Genomic DNA, 26,713 nt, shown 5'->3' on the forward strand with positions numbered 1-26,713 from the left:
ATAGAAAACATTTGGCGCATCATAAAACGGAAGATACGACAAAAAAGACCTAAGACAGTTGAGCAACTAGAATCCTACATTAGACAAGAATGGGTTAACATTCCTATCCCTAAACTTGAGCAACTTGTCTCCTCAGTCCCCAGACGTTTACAGACTGTTGTAAAGAGAAAAGGGGATGTCTCACAGTGGTAAACATGGCCTTGTCCCAACTTTTTTGAGATGTGTTGTTTGTCATGAAATTTAAAATCACCTAATTTTTCTCTTTAAATGATACATTTTCTCAGTTTAAACATTTGATATCTCATCTATGTTCTATTCTGAATAAAATATGGAATTTTGAAACTTCCACATCATTGCATTCTGTTTTTATTTACAATTTGTACTTTGTCCCAACTTTTTTGGAATCGGGGTTGTATTAATGGCAGATAATTATAGTAGCTTGAATGTATAAACTAACAGATGTGCAGAGGACTCTGCTTAAAAACTTAGCGTTAACTGAATTTGTACCCCTGAGTTCAAGTAAATTATGAACATAGAGTACGGTACAGCAGATCACTTGTCCATGAGTCCAGGGCTGTCTTGCACTGTTTCAACAAACAAAATATTTACAAGATCAAGAGGATGAAGAGGAATCCTCCTCCACCGGACGGAGAGCATGCCGTTTCAAGAGCGTTTTTAGGATGGTCACTTCACGTTCGGCTTCTTTTAGCTTTTTCTGGAGGCTCTCGTTGCTTTTCTGTAGATACTGATTCTCCTAAACACACACACACACACACACACACACACACACACACACACACACACACACAATTATTCCACACAGTTTCACACTTTGCAAAAAAAGTCTTGGTGCCAGATTCCACAGCACCTTCAGAGGTCCATGCCTCGACAGGTCAGAGCTATTATTTATAGCACGAGTCAAAAGTTTAGACATGCCTTCAAATTCAATGTTCTTTTGTTATTTTTATTAATTAAGACACTATGTTTTAAAGTAACGATGGACTGTCATTTCTCTTTACTTAGTCAAGCGGTTCTTGACAGTATGGATTACTACAGTTGTGGAATAGGGCTATTTACTGTATTTTTATTATTTGATCACAGGGCGGCACGGTGGTGTAGTGGTTAGCGCTGTCGCCTCACAGCAAGAAGGTTCTGGGTTCGAGCCCAGCAGCCGATGAGGGCCTTTCTGTGTGGAGTTTGCATGTTCTCCCCGTGTCTGTGTGGGTTTCCTCCACAGTCCAAAGACATGCAGGTTAGGTTAACTGTTGGCTCTAAATTGACCGTAGGTGTGAATGCAAGTGTGAATGGTTGTTTCTGTGTCAGCCCTGTGGTGACCTGCCGACTTGTCCAGGGTGTACCCCGCCTCTCGCCCGTAGTCAGTTGGGATAGGCTCCAGCTTGCCTGCAACCCTACACAGGATAAGTGGTTACAAATAATGTATGGATGGATGTTTGATCTCAAATGCATTAAGACGGAAAGAAATTGCACTAATTAACTTTTTATGAGGCATATCTGTTAATTGAAAAGCATTCCAGGTGACTATCTCATGAAGCTGATTAAGATAATGACAAGTGTGCAAAGCGTCAAAAAGGTGGCTACTTTGAATAATCTAAAATATGTTTTTTATTTTTGTTTTTTTTTGGGGGGGGGTCATGATTTTTTTTGTTTACCACATAATTCCATGTTTTATGTGATATTTCATAGTTTTGAAGTCTTCGGTATTGTTCTACAATGTAGAAAATAGAATACAGAAAAGCCTATGAATGAGTAGGTGTGTCCAAACTTTTGACTGGCACTGTATATAAAGTGCAACATCATACAGTACAGTCACTCTGAAGATGTTGAAGATCTTGGTACTTGCATATATGCACAAGAAGGTATCCAGGTGATTCCGACCATCTCTGGCAGGTACGAGTGGTGAGATACAATCACAATAAAACATTTCCAAGGTCATGCAGTGTGAGTTGACTGTTTGTAGCTAATAAAAGAGAACTAATGCTGCATTCAACTAAAGGTAATGCCAAACTTGAAATTCCTACACAAAAACTCAGTCTTCTCAGCAAGGGGGGACATCAAATCAACATGGCTGCACACAGTATCAGAAGTGGCCATTGAAGTGAATATGAACAACATTGATTATCTCATTACAATGGCACCTGTCAAGGGGTGGGATATATTACGCAGCAAGAAAAGTCAGTTCTTGAAATTGATGTGTTTGAAGCAGGAAAAATGGGCAAGTGTAAGGATCTGAGCAACTTTGACAAGGGCCAAATTATGATGGCTAGATCTCTGGGTCTGACCATATCCAAAATGGCAGGTCTTGTAGGGTTTCCTTTCCCGGTATGCAGTGATTAGTACCTACCAAAAGTGATCCAAGGAAGAACAACCAGCGAACATGCAACAGGGTCATGTGCTCCCAAGACATTGATGCACGTGTGGAATGAAGGCTTGTCCCTCTGGTCCGGTCCCACAGAAGAGCTCCTGTAGCACAAATTGCTGAAAACTCGATGCTGGCTATGAGAGAAAGGCGTCAGAACACACAGTGCATTGCAGCTTGCTGTGTAACTACAGACTGGTCAAAGTGCCCATGCTGACTTCTGTCTACCACTGAAAGTGCCTACAATGGGCATCAGAACTGGACCATGGATCAATGGAAGAAGGGGGCCTGGTCTGATGAATCCCATTTTCTTTTACGTCACATGGATGGCCAGGCTCAAGTGCATTTGCTTATCAGGGAAAGACATGGCACCAGGATGCATTATGGGAAGAAGGCAAGCCAGCAGAGGCAGTGTGATGCTCTGGGCAATGTTCTGCTGGGAAACCTTGGGTCCTGATCGTCATGTGGATGTTACTTAGACACGTACCACCTACCTACACATTGTTGCAGACCAAATACACCCCTTCATGGCAACGGTGTTCCCTAATGGCAGTGGCCTCTTTCAGCAGGATAATGCGCCCTGCTACACTGCAAAAACTGTTCAGGAATGGTTTGAGGAACATGACAAAGTGTCAAAGGTGTTGACTTGGCCTCCAAACAATTCCGATCCATGGAGGCCCCACCTCGCAACTTACAGGACTTAATGTACCTGCTGCTAACATCTTGGTGCCAGATACCACAGCACACCTTCAGAGGTCTTGTGGAGTCCATACCTCAATGGGTCAGAGCTGTTTTGGCAGCATAAAGGGGACAATGTTAGGCAGGTGGTTTTAATGTTCTGGTTGATCGGGATTTCAGAGAAGCACCTCCACTACAAGATTATAGTGGTTAAATTAGAAAAGGAAAATCATGCAAAGCCTTATACTCTCTTTCAAAATGGCAGGTAGCTTTGCAGGCTCCAGGTCCATGGTTTGAGCCTGAGCACAAGTTTCTGTTTATGTCCCAAAAACAAGCCAGTCCTGCCAGGACTTACTTTACTCTAAATTGGACCTAGGTCTGAACGTGTGTGTGGTGCTCTGCAGTGAACTGAATGAATTGGTGTCCCATCCTGGATGCATTCCTGCCTCATACCCAGTGTTCCTGGAATAGGCTCTGGACCCACTTCAACACTGAGCGTTTAATGAAGACGAATGAATGAACTGGCATTTGTAAATATGAAACCAAACATCACACATTCTGTTACAGGACGTGCTCTCACACCTGCCACCAAGTGAATCCCTAAACATGCCAAATGGTCTTCTGTATTGTTAATATTAGTAATGACTCACTCACACACTCACTTTCAGTGACCACTTTATCCTGTCAGGGTGGATACAGAGACAATCTTGCAAACACTAGGGATGAGGCTGGAGTACACCCAGGAGGGGCTGTGGAAACCTGGAGAAATCCCACATGGAGATCCCAGACACTGGGAGAGCATGCACAGGAACTCAACACAAACAGTAACCCAAGTTCAGGCTTGAACCTAGGACCCTGCACCATAACTAAGATGATGCTATGTTTTGTGTATTTTATACTACGTTCCTTGCTAAGTAGTAAACAGAACAGAAAGGTTAGTGTTTTTGTTCAAAATCCTGCTGAAACACCAATAACCTTCTCCAGAGCTTCTCTGTAGGTGGGCTTGTTCTCCTCGGCAAGGTTGAGTGTGTTGGGAGTCTTGTTGGCACAGACTCGTTTGCGCTGAGGAACAGGGCTCCTGCATGGTGTGAGGATTGGACCACTTGGACACAGCAGAGATGACTGCACATGACTGGCTGATGTTCCTTCTGTCTGAGTACTTCTGTGCACCATTATGGTTCTTGGTGCTGTACTCTGGCTGAACTGTTTCTGGCACTCAGAGTTGTCTGTTAGGACATCGGGTGGATATATGAACCGAGTTTCATCTGACCCTGCAAAAGAAGGGTTAAGGGTATTAAATTCAGCTAGGACATCCAAAAGCCAACAAAACACTTCCTCAAAATTGTTTTTTAGTTTTTTTTTTATAATCTGGTTCAATCCAAAACCAACCATCATCAGTCATTTAAACCACAGGATATGCTATTGATTCTCATATTTTTATTCTCATGACTAAAATGTTTTACTGCTTCACACTTTATCTCACCATCATGCCCACATGTTGAGGTGTCTGGTGTATTCGAAGTTGGACTCCAGTCTGTGCTGCTGCTTGGTTTGGCATTCTTTTTACACTCAAATGCAACCTGATCCTTGCAGGATTTATGGCAGTTCATTCCACAGTCTGCAGAATCACAAGATAAGCAGTATAGACTTCCGACCTTACAATATGGCCAAAAGTTTGTGGACACCTTCCCATCACACCCATATGTACTTTTTGCATCTCTCATTCCAGATTTTGTCCTACTTGTTCTGTTAACAACTTCCACTCTTTTGAGAAGGCTTTCCACTAGATTTTGGAGTGTGGCTGTGGGGATTTGTGCTCATTCAGCTACAAGAGCATTAGTGAGGTCGGGTGCTGATGTTGGATATTCAGGCCTGGTGTGCAGTCGCATTCCATCCAACGCAAAGGTGTTAAGTGCGGTTGAGGTTAGGGTTCTGGCAAGCCACTCAATTCTTCCATTCTTGACCTTGGCAAAATATGTTTTCCTGAACCTTGTTTTGTGCACAGGGCAGCACGGTGGTGTAGTAGTTAGCACTGTCGCCTCACAGCAAGAAGGTCCTGGGTTCGAGCCCAGCGGCCGGCGAGGGCCTTTCTGTGTGGAGTTTGCATGTTCTCCCTGTATCTGTGTGGGTTTGCTCCAGTTTCCCCCCACAGTGCAAAGGCATGCAGGTTAGGCTAATTGGTGGCTCTAAATTGACCGTGAGTGTGAATCGTTGTCTGTGTCTGTCAGCCCAGCGATGACCTGGCGACTTGTCCAGGGTGTACCCCGCCTCTTGCCCATAGTCAGCTGGGATAGGCTCCAGCTTGCCTGCGACCCTGTAGGACAGGATAAGTGGCTACAGATAATGGATGGATGTTTTGTGCACAGGGACATTGTCATGCTGGATCATATCTTAGTCCTGGTGAAGGGAAATTGTAATTCTACAGCATACCAATACATTGTATACGATTGTGTGATTCCAACAGTTTGGAGAAGAACCACATATGGGTGCGACAGTCAGGTGTCCACAAACTTTTGGCCATATAGTGAATGCAAAATATCCAGTATATTTGTGCTTTGCTGATTATAACAATCATTAAATAAGAATGCAATGACTGTCCACTATCATAAAATAGTAAAGGAAAGACTGTTCACCTCTGCATCTGTAGCCTTGTTTAATGACACCCCACAACTGCAAAAGAATTAAAAAAAAAAAAAAAAAACACACAAAAAAAGCAGTTCAACCTGAATCAGAAAGAAGCTGCTCGCTACATAGCAGTGTGAGCATACAGTGCTGAGCGTAAATGAGTGCACCCCCTTTGAAAAGTAACATTTTAAACAATATCTCAATGAACACAAACAATTTCCAAAATGTTGAAAAGACAAAGTTTAATATAACATCTGTTTAACTAATAACGGGAAAGTAAGGTTAATAATATAAACTTAGATTACACTTTTTTTTCAGGTTTACTCAAATTAGGATGGTGCAAAAATGAGTACACCCCACTGAAAGTCTCTGGAGCAAAGCTAAATTGTCGACTACAAATGTCTAATTTAATAAGAATACAAATCACAGGTGAGTCTAATTAGTCATTACACAGGTGTCCAGCAGACAGTGGACTATAAAAGGGTGTTACTTAAAGAAAACCCCTTCCCGTTTCATGCTGTCAGCAACGGCACCACATGGAAGAGAAATGACAAGACCTGAGAAAGAAAATAATCTCTTTCCACCACAAAGGTGAAGGCTACAAGATGATCAGCAAAGCTTTACTTATCAGTCAGAATACTGTAGCAAAAGTGGTGCAACAATTTAAGAAAGATGGAACTGCAACCATCTCACAGAGACGTCCAGGTCGTCCACGGAAGTTAACACCTTGACAGGAGCGTCTTCTGATGAGAAGGGTTGAAGAAAAACCAGCATGCAAGTTCACTGCAGTTATCTAAAGAAGTAGAAAGCCAAACTGGGGTGACTATTTCCTGTGACACAATACGGCGTACACTGCAGAGGAATGGCATGCATGGACGCTGTCCATGAAAGAAGCCTCTCCTAAAGCCCAGGCACAAAAAAGCCCGTCTAGAGTTTGCCAGGGCCCATGCTGACAAAGATGAAGACTACTGGGACTCTATACTCTGGAGTGATGAGACCAAGATAAATGTTTTTGGAACTGATGGCTTCAAAACTGTATGGCGTCGCAAAGGTGAGGAATACAAAGAAAAATGCATGGTGCTTACAGTGAAACATGGTGGTGGCAGTGTCCTTATGTGGGGCTGCATGAGTGCTGCTGGTGTCGGGGAGCTGCATTTCACTGATGGCATCATGAATTCACAGATGTATTGCTCTATACTGAAAGAGAAGATGCTACCATCACTCCGTGCCCTTGGTCGCTGTGCACTTTTCCAACATGACAATGATCCAAAACACACATCTAAGGCCACTGTTGGATTTCTGAAGAAGAACAGGGTGAAAGTGATTCAGTGGCCAAGTATGTCTCCTGATCTGAACCCAATTGAACACCTACGGGGAATTCTGAAGAGACAAGTTGAGCATCACTCTCCATCCAGCATCCAGTCACTAAAAGAGGTCATTGTTGAAGAATGGAAAAGATTAATGTTGCAAAATGTCGCCAACTTGTTCATTCCATGCCTAGAAGACTTGGTGCTGTCATTAAAAATCATGGAGGCCATACAAAGTACTAGATGTAGTAGTTTTTGTTGTGGGGTGTACTCATATTTGCACCACCCTAATTTGAGTAAAACTGAAAAATGTGTAATCTAAGTTTATATTATTAACCTTACTTTCACGTTATAAGTTAAACAGATGTTATATTAAACTTTGTCTTGTCAACATTTTGGAAATTGTTTGTGTTCATTGAGATATTGTTTAAAATGTTACTTTTCAAAGGGGGTGTACTCATTTACACTGAGCACTGTATCTGATAATGTAACGTACAAATCCAGAGCAGTTGTCACAGAAGGTAGGCCTCATGTATGTGGTTTCTTGGAAGTTGTGAGAGAAACCTAGACCAAGTTTGGAACAGATGACACTGGCCCGCATGAAATACGCCATGATCTCGTCTCTGCTGATAAGTCCATCTCTGTATTGAACAGCAAGGACAATAAAAAAAAAAACAAAACTGGGTAAATAAATTGAAAGTGAAAAACATTTGTAAAGGTGAATTCGCCCTTGGAAGTCTTTTATTTGGCACTGAGATGCAACAGGCATGACCGACATCAAGCCATGAATAATAAACATTAAGTGACTTATAATTAGGATAACACATATTTAGTCAGATGTCCATATACTTTTGGCTATATAGTATTTACAAATCCTGTCAGACCGTCTTGTTAAAATTGTATTAATATAAACACAGACAAGGTCTAGTTCTTGCTGCAATCTGTATTCATAATTGATACTCACTTGTCCTTGTCTGTAACACAGAAAGAAAAGGGAAAGCTCGCAGCAATTTTCTCAAAGTCTTCCTGGGTGATGAAGCCCCTTTCATCGTGGTCATAATTCATAAACACAGACTGCCAGGAAACAGAAGCAAAGACCAAAGGAACATGTATGATTCAATGTATTCATATAGACATTTCTTACTATCATAAACAAAAACTTTGTGATCGACAGTATATACAGTGTCTTGCAAAAGTATTCATCCCCCTTTGTGTTTGTCCTGTTTTGTCTCATTAAAAGCTGGAATTAAAATGGATTTTTGGAGGGTTAGCACCATTTGATTTACACATGCCTAAATGTGAAAATTGTTGTTTTATTGTAACACAAACAATAATTTAAGATGAAGAAACAGAAATCTGGAGTGTGCATAGGTATCTTCTCCCCCCACAAGTCAATACTTTGTAAAGCCACTTTTTGCTGCAATTACAGCTGCAAGTCTCTTGAGGTATGTCTCTATTAGCTTAGCACATCTAGCCACTGGGATTTTTGCCCATTCCTCAAGGCAAAACTGCTCTAACTCCTTCAAGTTAGATGGGTTGCGTTGGTGTACAGCAATCTTCAAGATATGTCACAGATTCTCAATTGGCTTGACGTCTGGGCTTTGATTAGGCCATTCCAAGACATTTAAATGTTTCTCTTTAAACCACTCCAGTGTCACTTTAGCAGTATGTTAAGGGTTATTGTCCTGCTGGAACATGAACCTTTGTCCCAGTCTCACAGCTCTGGCCGACTCAAAAAGGTTTTCCTCCAGAATTGCCCTGTATTTAGTGCCATCCATCTTTCCTTCAGTCCTGACCAGCTTTCCTGTCCCTGCAGATGAAAAACATCTCCACAGCATGATGCTGCCACCACCATGCTTCACTGTAGGAATGGTGTTCTCAGGGTGTTGGGTTTGCGCCACACATGTCATTTCCCATGATGGCAAGAAAGTTCAATTTTAGTCTCATTTGACCAGAGAATCATCTTACATCTGTTTGGGGAGTCTGCCACATGCTGTTGGGCAAACTCCAAACATGTTTTCTTCAGCAATGGCTTTTTTCTGGCCACTCTTCCATAAAGCCCTGCTCTGTGGAGTGTACGGCTTAAAGTGGTCCTATGGACAGATACTCCCATCTCCACTGTGGATCTTTGCAACTCCTTCAGTGTTATCTTTGGTGTCTTTGTTGCATCTTTAATTAATGCCCCCCTTGCCTGGTCTGTGAGTTTTGGTGGGCAGCCTTCTCTTGTCAGGTTTGTAGTGGCACCATATTCTTTCCATTTTGCTATAATGGATTTAATGGTGCTCCCTGGGATATTCAAAGTTTGAGATATTTTTATAACCCAACCCTGATCTATACTTCTCCACAACTTTGTCTCTGACCTGTTTGGAGGCTCCTTGGTTTTCATGTTGCTTGCTAAGTAGTGTTGCAGAGTCAGGGTCCTTCCAGAACAGGTTGACTTATACAGACATCGTATGACAGATCATGTGACACTTTGATTGCACACAGGTGGATCTTAATCAACTAATTATGTGACTTAAGAAGTGAATTGGTTGGACCACCTCTTATTTAGGGGTTTCATACGAAAGGGGGTGAATATCTATACACACTCCAGATTTCTCTTTTTTCATCTTAATTATTATTTGTGTCACAATAAAACACCAATTTGCACGTTTTAAAGTGGTAGGCATGTTGTGTAAATCAAATGGTGCTAACCCTCCAAAAATCCATTTTAATTCCATCTTGTAATGCAACAAGGCAGGACAAACACCAAGGGGGATGAATACTTTTGCATGACACTGTATGAAAAGAAACATTTCTAATCGGATGGTTGAAAAATATTCATAAAACCTAATTATGTAAACCTTTTGTTGCTTAACTTGAAAAACCTAACAAATGCTTTTCAAAGGCGGAGGAAATCAATGAAATGGTGTTTTATGAAATGGTTCATACAACACTCACATCAACCATTCTCTGGACGTGTTTGCTGATGGTTTTGGGATCTGGCTTGGGAGCAACACCTGAAGCCCAGTCTACCACCACGGGGGGCCTGTAAGGAGTTGCTGGCTGATGGAGAACAACAAAACTCCAATCGATATAAGGAGCCATAAACAGTATTATGATCATTAGTTTTTTGATTCACACTTTTACCTATGGAGAAAATTCCACACCGGAGTGAAGAGCAACCACACAGGTGAAAAAACAGAATACGCAAAAAGTATTGCTTTTCATTAATGATATGCAGAAACTGTTTCACAATGAAAAGCAAAAGCTTTCATCACACTAATGTTGCTTGATCCCTTCAGTGAAAAAAACAATCATCAGAGGATTGCTTTTTAAGAAATAAATGCTGATGTTTTGAGTCTTGTGAATGTAAATCGCTATTGCGTTGCATTTCACTTTCATCAGTGCATGGTAATCGAGCCGCACTGAAATGCAGCCAATATCTGACGAGCTGTATTAAGTGGCACTGTTGTAAAAACTGTGTCGTTTTTTTCCAAGAGGCGCTTTAATCCATATCGAGGATTAAAGCTATGGGTAAAGCATGGCCTAATGGTTAGAGAAGCAGCTTTGGGACCAAAAGGTTGATGGTTTGATTCCTTGGACCAGAAGGAATGGCTGAAGTGCCCTTGAGCAAGGCACCTAACCCCTTACTGCTCCCTAGGCTGCTCTGGGTATGTTGTATGTCGCTCTGGATAAGAGCATCAGCTAGATGCCTGTAATGTAAAGGAACATCGTTTCTTCATTGTCACTGCACTGATTATTGAGATCTTAATCTCTTCACAATCACTACTAAAAAAAAAAAAGTGTTAATAGTCTTATCGTAGGACCATTTATGTATTGTTTTTCATGATTCTTCATTGGTGTGATGTGATTGCATTTTGTTCTGGCACAGAAGCTGCTCCATCATTATCCACAGTGTAAGCTCACTTAATAATGTCCATCATTAGAACTTTCATTTATAATAAATCTGTAACACACACATCCACACATGGTTTGCAACTGCACTCACAGGTGCTCTGTGGCTCTTCGGCTCTCTCGCGTAGGACAGCTCATAGATTTCATCCTCAGTGTAGTACAAGTCAAGAGACAGCTGTGTGGGAGAACCAGCAAAACATTTCTTAGTCATTCTTCAGGAAAAAAAACACTGAAAACTGTCCTCCCCCATCACCCACAACTCGTCTGAATGAAGTAGAATTAAATTCTAAAGGTTTTTGCCTTCTTTTATGTAACGTAAAACACCTGTACATCTCCCTGCCTCCAAAAAGCACACAGAGGTGAGAGAGAAATGTCTGATGTCAATTTGTACAACTATAATTCATTTCAAGTAAAATTGGATTTGTTGAATTCGACAGAAAACTATATGTGAATAAAATAAAATGTGTTCCGCTGTTTGAAAATGCTTCGGAGGAGCAGGTAATACTTTTGAACTTGGATACACTGTAGTGAATTTTATTAGATTGCTGAGTGCATTTACTTTAGTACACTCTGAGGAAACAACAGTAACCACAATTATACATGCAGGGTGTAAGCTAAGAGACGTAGAATGTGATCTATTATGTTTCTTGGGACCAAGTCCAAAACTACATGGATTTTTTTTTTTTAAGTTTAACAAAATTTAAAAATATTTTTTTAAAGGAGGCTTTATGTGCATCATTTCGTTTCTCTTATTAACAAAAACAAACAAACAAACAAACAAACCAGATTGTAGTTCTTGTATCAACCTGAAAATAAATAGGGGAAAGAAAACATGAAATCTTTGTAAATTTGAAACAAACAGTTGATTTTAGTTTCATATCTCACATTTCTACCAGTTTTGTATTTGCACTTATACCTACACAAAGCTCTGTGTGTCTGTCTCTCTCTCTCGGTTTCTGTGTCTCTGTCTCTCTCTCTCTCTGTCTGTCTGTCTGTCTCTCTCTCTCTCTCTCTCAAGCATATAAAATGGTTTTGTGTATCTGTTTTCATCAAAATTCTTTATATTGCTAATTAAAATGAACAAACAATATATGAGGTGTAATGCTGAGTTAATGAGACGTGTTCCTAAGTACGTAGTGAACAGACGATAAAGTCAGTACTGACGGTCAGTAAGTGCACGAGGTCTTTATTTGCATCTAGAAGTGGTGGATTCTGCTGTAGTTGGATGAGTTCGTTGATGTGGTTGTAGAGGGCCTGAAGTTTCTGCACATTGATCTTGCCATTGTCCACATAGTCAGCCATAGCCTCGTTCACAGCGATCAAGTCTTTCAGATGGACCCCCAAGATAGGAATCTTGAAACCTGTGGATTTGCTGTATGCTTGTCTGTAATTCTCGTAGTTTCGAGATGACGAGAGCAGATCAGTCATTTCATTCAGAACCTATGGAGAGAAAAAGCCTTGAGCAACTCAATCTCTGAACCTGTCTTATTCATCCTGATGCTCTACTCCTGCTTGGTACTTCTGCACTTTCTGCTGCTGTGGATGATCCTACATGGACACTTTACAGATTTCCACTTCCCCACAAGAGTTTCTCACCAGAATACTGTAGACTGTATCGAAGAACTACTGTTGTATTTATAAAGACTGATACTCTTTGACTTGATAGATAAATAATGATTTACAATAACATTATTTAGTGCGATGGCACGGTGGTGTAGTGGTTAGCGCTGTCGCCTCACAGCAAGAAGGTCCTAGGTTCGAGCCCTGTGGCCAGCGAGGGCCTTTCTGTGTGGAGTTTGCATGTTCTCCCCGTGTCTGCGTGGGTTTCCTCCGGGTGCTCCGGTTTCCCCCACAGTCCAAAGACATGCAGGTTAGGCTAATTGGTGGCTCTAAATTGACCGTGAGTGTGAATGGTCGTTTGTCTCCATGTGTCAGCCCTGTGATGATCTGGGGACTTGTTCAGGGTGTACCCCGCCTCTCACCCATAGTCAGCTGGGATAAGCTCCAGCTTGCCCCCGACCCTGCACAGGATAAGCGGCTACAGATAATGGATGGATGGATTATTTAGTGCTACACAGAAGACAATATGTTCTCATGTCATCTCTGGGAGTTTTTCTTTGCCACCGTCACTTCTGGTTTACATATACTGTAGATTTCTGTAAAGCTGCTTTGTGACAATGTTGATGATTAAAATGAAACTGAACTGAATTGAATTAAATACTGAAGGTCATGTACTCCTAAGTAATGTAGGTCCAACACAGACACATGTAGCCACAGATTTGAGGCCTAAAAGGAAATAAGTAGTTTGATGATGTGACACTTCTCACAAGCACTTTAGTACACTGGTTAATTGGTCGGTTTGTTGGCAGTTGAAGTTCAGGTTTTAGATGAAGCCTATTTTCCATGTGTCGATGAAATTCTGGTAACACAAACAATGACTGATATCATACCTTGGTAGTTTCATTTGGCACATGTGTACATGTGTCTTTCAGTCGGGAAATAGACGTGTGACAGAGGCCTCCCACCACAGCCATGAGAGAGTTAAAGTTCTGCATCTGCTGGAGGTTCTGCAGCAGTGGAATATACAGAGGATAATACATGGTTATGCAAAGATATGAAGTTTATCTTCGAGTGGTGAATATATTCATGAGTGAGCAAAGTGAACATTTACATAAACACACACACACGGAGGATATTACACAGTGGCATGAAAATATGAAGTTTATCTTCGAGTGATGAATGTATATTTCATGAATGAGCAAAGTGAATGAGTGAAAATATTTTCAACACGAGAAGATAAACTTCATATCTTTGCGCCACTGTGTAATGTGCTTTATATTATATGGACACATCCACAACAAAATGCAAGTTAACCAAAAGAATTTTAATTTTGAACCAGTTCACCATTTTGACAACGCACATCTAGTCAGCAGGAAAACACTAGGAGTGACATCATCGGCGTGAAATATTGGGAAATATTATACATACAGGCCACTTTTTCAATGGAATAAAAACATGTATCCTATTCTTTTCTAGTGGGTTTCATTCATTTGGTTTGATAGCATGCAATATTGTTAGCATATTGCTTATCTTACATGTCTTGCGTCACTCTACCCAATGGAGAATGAGCGTTGAATATGGTTTAAGATATTGCATGGTTGTCAAGACAACATGACGTCATACGTCAGAGCTGTTGCGAATACTCAATGAGCGAGTTTTCTGCTGTGCATGTGCAGAAGCATTTCGTTGTTGGCCGGCGGCACATGCAGTAAACTGTCGCAGTGAATTGAAAATGCCATAAGATACGTATTACACATAAAACTTCCGCGCTAGCGAGCGACTGTGACAATTTGTAGACAAACATGGCCACCAGGTTTGTTTCGTTAAATATGGAAGATTTTGAGAGAATTTTGATATGTATAGTACTAATAATATTGGCTGGCTTTTTTCATGGTATATCAGATCTATTCCATTCAGCGAGCATGCTAGCTGAGTAGAATATATCTGATATACCACTCCACGCCAGCCAATATTATTTAAATATGTCACTCAGATCCGTGATGTATTTCATATGAAAAATACGAGATTTTTAAAATGAAAAGATAAACTTCATATCTTCAAGCCAATGTGTGATTTTTCTTTTTATTATCTAGACACATTCACAAACAAAAAGTACCCAAATTTATCAAAACAATTCATTGATTTCCTCATGAGTGACACGTCATGGTTTTGGTTCTCCATGTCCCGTAGCTCATATGAAAAATATGAGTGGTGTATTTCCCAGTAAAACACTCGTGTCCATATAATATAAAACAGTATCACATTGCACCTAAAAACATTAATAATTGTGTATGGATGTGTATGGATCTGCCTGATTGTGAGTTTTGCTGCTGGATGGATATGAACAGCAACACACATATATGCAATCTATGGGAGATTCCATTGCTCACCACAATGGAACATTCCATTGTGGGCTTTCCTGACATCCGATAAAAATACTCATTATGTGTTCTAGATTACTGGCAGAGTTGGAGTCTAGAGCTTATTCATTTCTCAAGAACACGTGGCTTTGGTCTGAACCTGAATGTGAGTGTTCAGAGTCTTTTAAGGTCTCAGTTTTAGATGATAGTCCCCACCTCTTTCCAGCATACTGAAGGCGATGCTGCATGCGGAAAGAGATGATTATCTTCACTAACACAGGAAATTCCTCGTTCCTTTCGTAAGTATGAGAATCTCAAATGCCAGATGACCATACCATTATACTAATTACAGCACAACACCACCAAGCTTAAAGTGAGCTGGTACTCAATGATACACATTTGTGGCACTTGTGTACTGTATGTTTTGCTCCTTGTAAATACAGACAGGTTTTTGGTGTCTCAGTACCACATTACATACCAAAAATGGAATTACCAGCACTTATTTTTTCCACTTCAAGCACTACTACAATCTCAGTCATTAGTTATCTATGGCACCTCTACAGGATTAGCTTGAGTATTTGCTCTTAAGTTCAGCTTAATCAATAATTGTTAATGGATCAGGTTCATTAAAACTTCGAGGTGGAAGAACATCCTGGTGATGCAGCTGAAATGTGGAGAATGTTACCTGTGCTACATAGATGAACTTGGTGAAAACCTCGGCTCGGAGCTGAGGGGTCGGTCGGCTGAGCACCATGAGCTGTACCCACTGGGAGATACCATTACACAGTGCAATGGAACGCTCCATCATGGGGTTCTCTGACAGACACTCATTTCGGATATATTTCTGGTAATCTGCAAACTGTGACAAATGAAAATCCGTTCATATGTACGGTGTGATCTTACTAATACAGTAGTGCTTGAAAGTTTGTGAACCCTTTAGAATTTTCTATATTTCTGCATAAATATGACCTAAAACATCATCAGATTTTCACACAAGTCCTAAAAGTAGATAAAGAGAACCCAGTTAAACAAATGAGACAAAAATATTAGACTTGGCCATTTATTTGTTGAGGAAAATGATCCAATATTACATATCTGTGAGTGGCAAAAGTATGTGAACCTTTGCTTTCAGTATCTGGTGTGACCCCCTTGTGCAGTAATAACTGCAACTAAACGTTTCCGGTAACTGTTGATCAGTCCTGCACACCGGCTTGGAGGAATTTTAGCCCATTCCTCCGTACAGAACAGCTTCAATTCTGGGATGTTGGTGGGTTTCCTCACATGAACTGCTCACTTCAGGTCCTTCCACAACATTTCGATTGGATTAAGGTCAGGACTTTGACTTGGCCATTCCAGAACATTAACTTTATTCTTCTTTAACCATTCTTTGGTAGAACAACTTGTGTGCTTAGGGTCATTGTCTTGCTGCATGACCCACCTTCTCTTGAGATTCAGTTCATGGACAGATGTCCTGACATTTTCCTTTAGAATTCGCTGGTATAATTCAGAATTCATTGTTCCACCAATGATGGCAAGCCGTCCTGGCCCAAATGCAGCAAAACAGGCCCAAACCATGATACTACCACCACCATGTTTGACAGATGGGATAAGGTTCTTATGCTGGAATGCAGTGTTTTCCTTTCTCCAAACAGAACGCTTCTCATTTAAACCAAAAAGTTCTATTTTGGTCTCATCCATCCACAAAACATTTTTCAAATAGCCTTCTGGCTTGTCCATGTGATCTTTAGCAAACTGCAGATGAGCAGCAATGTTCTTTTTGAAGAGCAGTGGCTTTCTCCTTGCAACCCTGCCATGCACACCATTGTTGTTCAGTGTTCTCCTGATGGTGGACTCATGAACATTAACATTAGCTAATGTGAGAGAGAGGCCTTCAGTTGCTTAGAAGTTACCCTGGGGTCCTTTGTGATCTCGCCGACTATTACATTCCTTGCTCTTGGAGTGATCTTTGTTGGTCGACCACTCCTGGGGAGGGTAACAATGATCTTGAATTTCCTCCATTTGTATACAATCTGTCTGACTGTGGATTGATGGAGTCCAAACTCTTTACAGATGGTTTTGTAACCTTTTCCAGCCTGATGAGCATCAACAATGCTTTTTCTGAGGTCCTCAGAAATCTCCTTTGTTTGTGCCATGATACACTTCCACAAACATGTGTTGTGAAGATCAGACTTTGATAGATCCCTGTTCTTTAAATAAAACGGGGTGCCCACTCACACCTGATTGTCATCCCATTGATTGAAAACACCTAACTCAAATTTCACCTTCAAATTAACTGCTAATCCTAGAGGTTCACATACTTTCGCCACTCACAGATATGTAATATTGGATCATTTTCCTCAATAAATAAATGACCAAGTATAATATTTTTGTCAGATTTGTTTAACTGGGTTCTCTTTATCTACTTTTAGGACTTGTGTGAAAATCTGATTATGTTTTAGGTCATATTTATACAGAAATATAGAAAATTCGAAAGGGTTCACAAACTTTCAAGCACCACTGTAACTGAATACTCAATTCCTCCATCCCCCCACCTCATTGTGCTTCTCACAAATTAATAGACAAAAAGTAGATTTTAGTCAACTTTATAGATTTTGATTTTAACCACATAGTCATGCTGATTTATCCTGCAAGATAAAAATTGTGGTCTTGATGAAAAAGTACTCACAGATATCCTGCAGAAAGATTTGAACTCCAAGTAGGTGAGATGTTCAGCTAACTCAACTGGCTCCAAATGATCAAAGAGCAAAGACACTTTCCTCTTCCTGCTGCTCCTTACCTTGATTTTCTGACTGGCTTTGTGAGACCACACTCTGTCTCCCCTAAACCAGATCGGAGGAGAAAGATCAGACACAACCGTTCATCTCGTATTAGTATTTAGTATCTAATATTTATTTGCAGGCCAATTAATATCCAGAGAGAGACTGAGTATTTGTTTTTAATTATTGTCAGAATATTGCCTGAACAGTCAATTATATGAAAGCAACATTTGGCATTATTACAACACTGACATCCATTTGGTTTGCAGTAAATGGCAGAGATTCTCCTGTCCATGTTCCATCATAAGCTGCTTAAATTGCTCCAAAGTTTCTGCCAGACAGCTGTGCAACTGGAACATGGTCCAGAACTCACTGATCCAATACCTATCGAGAAAATATACACAGTAAACAAACTGAGGTGTGTTTTCTTTCAAGCAGCTTCCCAGGACATTCACATCCTAAAGAGTTTCCACTTGTCAAATGCTATTTTGTTTGGTGGGGGGAGTCTAAATTGAGTCAACGAGCTGTTTAAAACTGCTTCGATCAGAGCTTTTGCACTTGTGACTGACTTTCTGCTGCTGTAGAGAGTCCCAAATGCGTACTCTAGAGATGTGCACCCAACCACCCCCCTACCCATCCCTACAGCAAAAAAAGTTTATTCCCAAGACTTAAATGAGTACAAGTTTACATGCAGTAGAACCCCCCCCCCGACATTTTAGATATTATGTTACATCTTCAGCATCCAGGTGGCATGGTGGTGGAGTGGTTAGCATTGTCACCTCACAGCAAGCAGGTTCTGGGTTCGAACCTTGTAGTCCACTGGGGCCTTTCTGTGTGGAGTTTGCATGTTCTGCTCGTGCCTGCATGGGTTTCCTCCCACAGCCCAAAGACATGTGGATTAGGTAAAATGGCTACCGTGTGAATGTGAGTGTGACTGGCTGTCTCTCTGTGTTGGCCACACGATAGACTGGTGACCTGTCCAGGATGTACCCTATCTCATGCCCAATGTCAGATGGGATTAGCTGCAGCTCACTAGTTGGAGCTAGTTAGATAAGCAGTACAGAAAATGGATGAATGAATAAATATTCAGTCACCTAAAACATACCTCAAAATTGTGTGAGACATAGGAGATAGTGCTATCTGTACTCAAATTATCTGTTCAATCACGAGAATTTAAGCTGTCTGATTAAAGTTCAAGTTTTGGAATATCTTACATGCCTTAAAAAGCAATATCTCATCTCATCATCTCTAGCCACTTTATCCTGTTCTACAGGGTCGCAGGCAAGCTGGAGCCTATCCCAACTGACTACGGGCGAGAGTCCAGGATGTACCCCGCCAAGTCGCCAGATCATCACAGGGCGGACTGCATAATAATCATATGTAATCTCATCTCATCTCATTATCTCTAGCCACTTTATCCTGTTCTACAGGGTCGCAGGCAAGCTGGAGCCTATCCCAACTGACTATGGGCGAGAGGCGGGGTACACCCTGGACAAGTCGCCAGATCATCACAGAGCGGACTGCATAATAATCATGTGTAATTAAAATCAAATTATTAAAATCACTCTTCTGCAATATTTCATAGTCTAAGATCATTTCATTAATAAAGGATAAAGCTGGAGATGCTGAGATATACAGTAGAGGACCACTGTAGACTAAACATACTAATGTTCTTCTACGATTATGATTTTTACCTCTGTCAACGGTGTTGGAGGAGGTTATGTTTTTGCCTCTGTTTGTTTGTTTGTCTGGTCCCAACGTAACTCAAAAAGTAGTGAACGGAATTTGATGAAATTTTGAGGAAAGGTGAGCCATGGGCCAAGGAACAATTGATTAGATTTTTATGCAAATCTGGATATGTATGTGGATCCAGGAATTTTTTTGTCTTTTCCCAATGTAACTCAAAAAGTAGTGAATGGATTTTGATGAAATTTGGTGTACAGCTTTAGTATTATCTGAGGTTCAAGTGATTTGATTTTGATGTTGATAATATGTGGCTTGTTGGAGGTATACATTCTACTGCATGCCCTTCTAGTTAGGTCATGTTTCAGTAATCGGGGAAACAGTAATGTTAGCTTGCTAATATTTGTTAATATACAGAGCAAGCCTGCATTATCAGTTTATTGCTACTTCACATAGACCAGTATTCATTTATAGCAGATTGTGTTTTATCGACAGATATTAAGATTTCCTTTTGTTTGTTGTGGTCCTTTATATGGAAAAGGCTAATAGTCATTTCAAGAGGTTGTTTTGATAAGGACAGATTAACAAAACTTCTGTTGTCAAAGATGAGCAGAACCTACCGAATGAAATAGCATATTTTCAGGCACGCTGCAGACTTTTCATCCTCCAGTGTATTTTTAAAGGTAAGGAATACAGTTTAAGGAACATAAGCAAGAAAATGGAAAACAACGGACATAAGTTGACACTGAAGAACTCGTGGTTTTCTTGTGGCTGGGAATTTTAAATACTTAAGGTAGTTAAAGGTGAATTTAAGTGGTTTTTTTAAGACCGCATACAATGCAAAGGCAGAAACTTGGCTATGCTAAATGTTTACAGCTTATGTATTCATTATCGGTAATACAATGCATGGATTCCTCATATGAGTACATTTGGTATGACACTAAACAGGTAAATGAATAAATGTACAGTGTATAATATGGTGATGATCAGCACTTAATGAAGCTGAGATAGTGTGTTCTACAAAAAAACAAACCAACCTAATATTACCTAACCCTTACAAAAAAAAGTTTATTCAAGTGTGCTTCTAGTATACTTCTTTTAAACTAAAAATAAGAGAGTATGCTTTCAGTTTACTTTTTATTTACTTATCAGAGATATACTGAATAAAGTTATACATAAGTATACTTGGCTTATACTGAAAAGTATATAGAAAAGTCTAAGTATATTAAGCTTATACTTAAACTTTTGATCAAGATATACTTAACAAAAGTGTAATACAGTATTAAAATATTTGTGCCTTATGTTTAAGTGTACTTGCCCTGTAGTTGTGCTTATCCTTTTGATAGTAACCTATTAAATACTTCTTTTTCACACATATTGGCTTCTTTGTGATATACGGTAGCATGTTTTAAATCCTATCTTTTAAATCTACATGTACCATAAGTTTGTGGTCAGCTCTGGGGTGGAACAGCTTAAGAGTAAACAGTGTTGGAACTTAAACTTATCTTTTATGTACATAGTGTTATTAACTAGCTGTATATAACCAGTAACTAATAGTATATTTCCAGTATACTACAAAGTATACTTTAGTAAACTAAAAAGTGGACAAGAAGTATAAAACAAGTAAACTCACAGTATATTTCCAGTATACTATGAAGTCTGCTTTTGTAAACTAAAGAGTGGACTACAAGTATAGAACTAGTAAACTATTAGTATATAAGTTTACTTGTGGTACACTTGCAGTACAAAATAAAAAAATACTAGTTGTATACTCAGAGTTTACTTCTCTTAGACTTAAAGTATACTTTTTATAAACTAAATGTGGGCCAATTTAGTCCCAATAAGTATTAGATTAGTTTACTTACAAGTATACTGTAAGTACATTGATATCAGTATACTGGGTACACAAAAGTATACTTAAAGAAATATACTTTACTTAAGTATACTTCTTTTTGATAGGGAAATTCTCTCTCTCTCTCTCTCGTCTAAAGACTGCAACTGCTAAGAACAGTTAACACTCAAGTCTCCATCATTGAACAGTTAATAACTTCAGTTTGATATGATAGACTATAATGATTCTCATGCTCAAGTTCATTTTAACCCACTTGACTCTCCTGTTTGACTCTAGTATACAGTTATAAAGGGCGTTCTCTTTAAGTCTGGTTCCTCTCAAGGTTTCTTCCTCTTGTCACCTCAGTGCACCATTTCCTTGCCACTGTTGCTTCTAGCTTGCTCATGAGGGATAAATCTAAATGTAAATTCTATATCTGGATTTCTGTAAACTGCTATGGGGGTACTTCAGAAAGTTCTTGGCCTCACCTGGAAACAAGTGGTGTAACTCCCATTTTGGGGCATAACCGTAAATAAAGCCTTATATCACTGTTAACAAATGTGTCTTTGAACTGTTGCCCCATGCACCTTACTCACCCCTCACCCAAACTGGCACCGTCTGACTTCTATCTGTTTCTCAAACTGAAATCCCACTTGCATGGTCGCCATTTTCAGAGTGATGATTAAGTCATCCATGTTTCTGAGGAGGATCTGGAGGCTCAAGATGTGACCTTCCACGAAGGGATAGTGAAGCTTGATCATCAGTGGACCTGTGACGTTTTCTGGGTGAGGCCGAGAACTTTTTGAAGTATGTGACTGCTATGTCCATTGTTAAAAGTGGTATACAGTGGTGCTTGAAAGTTTGTGAACCCTTGAGAATTTTCTATATTTCTGCATAAATATGACCTAAAACATCATCAGATTTTCACACAAGTCCTAAAAGTAGATAAAGAGAACCCAGTTAAACAAATGAGACAAAAATATTATACTTGCTCATTTATTTATTGAGGAAAATGATCCAATATGACATATCTCTGAGTGGCAAAAGTATGTGAACCTTTGTTTTCAGTATCTGGTGTGACCCCCTTGTGCAGCAATAACTGCAACTAAACATTTCCGGTAACTGTTGATCAGTCCTGCACACCGGCTTGGAGGAATTTTATCCCATTCCTCCGTATAGAACAGCTTCAACTCTGGGATGTTGGTGGGTTTCCTCACATGAACTGCTCACTTCAGGTCCTTCCACAACATTTCGATTGGATTAAGGTCAGGACTTTGAATTGGCCATTCCAAAACATTAACTTTATTCTTCTTTAACCATTCTTTGGTAGAACAACTTGTGTGCTTAGGGTCGTTGTCTTGCTGCATGACCCACCTTCTCTTGAGATTCAGTTCATGGATAGATGTCCTGACATTTTCCTTTAGAATTCGCTGGTATAATTCAGAATTCATTGAATTGTAGAATTCATTGGCCCAGACGCAGCAAAACAGGCCCAAACCATGATACTACCATCACCATGTTTGACAGATGGGATAAGGTTCTTATGCTGGAATGCAGTGTTTTCCTTTCTCCAAACAGAACGCTTCTCATTTAAACCAAAAAGTTCTATTTTGGTCTCATCCATCCACAAAACACTTTTTTCCAATAGCCTTCTGGCTTGTCCATGTGATCTTTAGCAAACTGCAGATGAGCAGCAATGTTCTTTTTGGAGAGCAGTGGCTTTCTCCTTGCAACCCTGCCATGCACACCATTGTTGTTCAGTGTTCTCCTGATGGTGGACTCATGAACATTAACATTAGCCAATGTGAGAGAGGCCTTCAGTTGCTTAGTAATTACCCTGGGGACCTTTGTGACCTCGCCGACTATTACACGCCTTGCTCTTGGAGTGATCTTTGTTGGTCAACTACTCCTGGGGAGGGTCTTGAATTTCCTCCATTTGTACACAATCTGTCTGACTGTGGATTGGTGGAGTCCAAAGTCTTTAGAGATGGTTTTGTAACCTTTTCCAGCCTGATGAGCATCAACAACGCTTTTTCTGAGGTCCTCAGAAATCTCCTTTGTTCGTGCCATGATGCACTTCCACAAACATGTGTTGTGAAAATCAGACTTTGATAGATCCCTGTTCTTTAAATAAAACGGGGTGCCCACTCACACCTGATTGTCATCCCATTGATTGAAAACACCTGACTCTAATTTCACCTTCAAATTAACTGCTAATCCTAGAGGTTCACATACTTTCGCCACTCACAGATATGTAATATTGGATCATTTTCCTCAATAAATAAATGAGTAAGTATAATATTTCTGCCTCATTTGTTTAACTGGGTTCTCTTGATCTACTTTTAGGACTTGTGTGAAAACCTGATGATGTTTTAGGTCATATTTATGCAGAAATATAGAAAATTCTAAAGGGTTCACAAACTTTCAAGCACCACTGTATAAATAGAAGATAATTGAACTCATTAGCAACAATGACAAGAGAAATTTCCAGTAACTGAATTAAAAAGGATATAGGATAATCAGCTTGTCCAGCAGCTCTTTGGAGGACAGTAGTAATCTGTGCATGGTGAGGGTGATGTTCAAAAGATGGTTGCTGTGGCAAATATTACCATCATCATCTGCAGAAGAAAAGATTTCAAGAATACATGTGCACAAGATTGGTCTTTCCTCTTGATGGGCTTTTGACCAATTCTGCACTCCTGCAGGTTTGACCAAACCCATCTACATGTGAAGTTACTGTATTACTTTTGCCTGTAGGCTCCCACAGTACGTTAAATAACCACAGCTGGTTCTATTTCTAGATTATAAATAAACGACTAGTGTAAACCTTAATCACCTTGACCACCAAAAAGCATTCATTGAAGATGATGAAATAATGAACAGGATCAATGGGTTTTGCAACACTGATGCTGAGTGCCATCCACTGTGTCCAATACACTGCCATGTTAATGAACAAAGCCTTTGTTTTTACCTGCAAGCTTTATAACTGAATATAATCTTGTGAACCAGTATGTACATGAAGAACTTTGGAGATTTGGTCCTTTTACCACGAATTGGGACAAACAAAAATGTCATTAATGTCACTCAATGTACGAATCTCATTTCCATAAAAGTTGGGATATTTTCCAAAATGCAATAAAAACAAAAATCTGTGATTTGTTAATTCATGTGAACCTTTATTTAACTGACAAAAGTACAAAAAAAATTCAGTTATTTTACTGACCAACTTAATTGTATTTTGTAAATATCAATGAAGTTAGAGAATTTAAAGCCTTGATTTTTATCTTTACTATGTACAGTACTTCTGTCAGTTAAATAAAGGTTCATTTGAATTAACAAATCACAGATTTTTGTTTTTATTGCATTTTGGAAAATATTCCAACTTTTCTGGAAATGAGGTTAGTAAGAACAGTCACAACCAAATAAAATGAAATGCTTTGAAGGAACCAAGGGAAAGAAAAATCAGATGTTTTGAAATGTAACTTAAAAAAAAGATTTAATAACACATTAATCAAGCCATTTGAGGAGGGGAAAATAATCACCAGGTACTGTATTTAAACCACTGATTTTAATTTGTGTGTGACTCACTTGTTGAACTTTTTACTCACACATTCTATATTACACGTTTTATTTCTGTCTTTGCACTTGTCTTGTGAAGGCTGGGTGTGATGTAGGGCGTATGATGTCATGCTATTGATTCGACCCTCGGTGAACTTCAAAGACTGACCATTATCTGAGAGGCCTCATTTGGAGAAGTGACCTTTTTGAAAAATGCAGTGGCTTCCAGGTAATCGTATTAGTTCTGTTGGATTTTGTCACCTTTCAAAAGGCTGCTAAACCACAGGAAGCTTTCTGATGTGAGAATTGAGCATCAACACCTGCCATTTTACATTTTAACTCATACTACAACACTATTATTAGCCTCTCAAATGCAAGCTAATGTCTAAGTCAAGTTAAAGTCCCTCTCATGCCAGAATCTGGTCTTCCCAGGCAGTCTCCTGTCTCAGTACTAACCAGCTCTTTAAGGCGTATGGGTGCGGTGCTGATCTCCGTTTCAGTAGCCTTCAGCCTCTCATCTATACAGCTAGGGTTACAGTGGGGGGCTAGTCCTCTGGTAACCGCGAGAGTTTGAATGTCAAATAAACCCAGTGTTTAATCTCTGTTAGGGCAGTAACTCTGTGTGGACATTTTACTGAACACTTTGCTATGTTTAGTGCAATAGATTAAACAGACTGGAGACTTATGCATATGCATTCATATACTGGTGTAAAAACAAAAAACAGATTCTTTAAATAAATTTTAATCTTTACTGAAAATTTTTTACATACGTATCTGTGTGTGTATAAAATGAAGTAAGCTTTGACAAAGTTGATGTGGCATGTTTGTATATTAAATAAGACATTTATACTAAAAATTGTTAGATGATGTCTATAGATTAGAAAAATATATAACCAACAAAACCATACAACAGCTATTTACTTGCAAGTGTTCTGAACATTTTAACACAAGACACAAATTTTAAAAGTGTTTAATATCAATCCTCACAGACAGCCAAACAAGCTCATGCAGTATATTAGTGAATGAAATGAGTAGATCATGGCCTTGTATTACACTGCAGGAAAAACAAGTCAACAGAAGGAAATGGATCACATACCGAATGACTGGATGCTCGCCTGAATGAGTTCCTCCCAGGAAGCTCCTTTAGTAAACTGTCCCAGAGTGCTGCTCATGATTGTCTGTGTCCTGAGCTTAATTTGCTTAAATTGAGTAGTTGAACAGTTGATCCAGCGGGTGGACGTAAACAGCACAGAGATATCTATGACCATTCCAGTGGAATGAACAGGCAAGTGGGTGAAAGATGCCACGCTGTGTGTGTGTATACACACACAACTGAGTGAGTGAGCACAGAAGTGATTGATGTTTTCTATCAATAAAATGCTGGTTGAAAAAATCCTATGCCATTATTAACCAAAGCTTGAATAGGGAACAAAATACAAAGTAGGAGAGGAAAAAGAACAAATAAACAAAAAATGTCAGACTTGTTAAAATAAAAAAAACTTACAAAAATCTGCAAAAATGTAAATGCAAGTCAATATAATAATAGGTAAATGTATAACTACAATAATTTGCAGTCTATTTAATATTTCAATTAATGATCGATTGAAACATTGCAAAAACTAATTTGGGGTGGCACAGTGGTGTAGTGGTTAGCACTGTCGCCTCATAGCAAGTAGGTTTTGGGTTCGAGCCCAGCGGCCGGCGAGGGCCTTTCTGTGCGGAGTTTGCATGTTCTCCCCGTGTCTGCATGGGTTTCCTCTGGGTGCTCCAGTTTCCCCCACAGTCCAAAGACATGCAGGTTAGGTTAACTGGTGACTCTAAATTGACCGTAGGTGTGAATGTGAATGGTTGTCTGTGTCTATGCATCAGCCCTGTGATGACCTGGCGACTTGTCCAGGGTGTACCCCACCTCTTGCCCATAGTCAGCTGGGATAGGCTCCAGGTTGCCTGCGACCCTGCACAGGATAAGCGGCTACAGATAATGGATGGATGGAAAAACTAATTTGGACCACATGCTAGTTGCTTTTGTATTTATTGCAGTACATTCAGCAAAAATCTAC

The 26,713-nt window shown here is 39.8% G+C and overlaps 1 protein-coding gene across 1 annotated transcript; it reads right to left on the reverse strand.

The window, feature by feature from the left end:
- Positions 1-613: 613 nt before the first annotated feature.
- On the reverse strand, positions 614-26,016 carry LOC132893858 (RAS guanyl-releasing protein 1-like). Its single transcript, XM_060933017.1, has 16 exons — positions 25,750-26,016; positions 23,608-23,713; positions 19,885-19,947; positions 17,834-17,965; positions 17,491-17,644; positions 15,490-15,663; positions 13,335-13,451; positions 12,049-12,324; positions 10,979-11,059; positions 9,928-10,032; positions 7,952-8,061; positions 7,484-7,628; positions 5,689-5,725; positions 4,539-4,673; positions 4,031-4,326; positions 614-754 (listed from the first exon to the last, which is right to left on the reverse strand). The coding sequence occupies exons 1-16, from the start codon at positions 25,919-25,921 to the stop codon at positions 614-616; spliced, it is 2,244 nt and encodes a 747-aa protein (XP_060789000.1). The 5' UTR covers positions 25,922-26,016.
- Between the last annotated feature and the right edge of the window lie 697 nt (positions 26,017-26,713).

The sequence above is a fragment of the Neoarius graeffei genome, chromosome 11, assembly GCF_027579695.1.
Source record: "Neoarius graeffei isolate fNeoGra1 chromosome 11, fNeoGra1.pri, whole genome shotgun sequence".
Taxonomy (NCBI): Eukaryota; Metazoa; Chordata; class Actinopteri; order Siluriformes; family Ariidae; genus Neoarius; species Neoarius graeffei.

Bases quoted from the DNA above. Each gene is read 5' to 3' on its own strand.
- LOC132893858 (XM_060933017.1), bottom strand. From the start codon at position 25,921: ATGGTCATAGATATCTCTGTGCTGTTTACGTCCACCCGCTGGATCAAC. The intron at 10,033-10,978 runs GTGAGTGCAGTT...GTTCTCCATCAG, and splicing joins CGAAGAGCCACAGAGCACCT to CCAGCAACTCCTTACAGGCC. The intron at 755-4,030 runs GTTATTGGTGTT...GTGTGTGTTTAG, and splicing joins ACAGAGAAGCTCTGGAGAAG to GAGAATCAGTATCTACAGAA.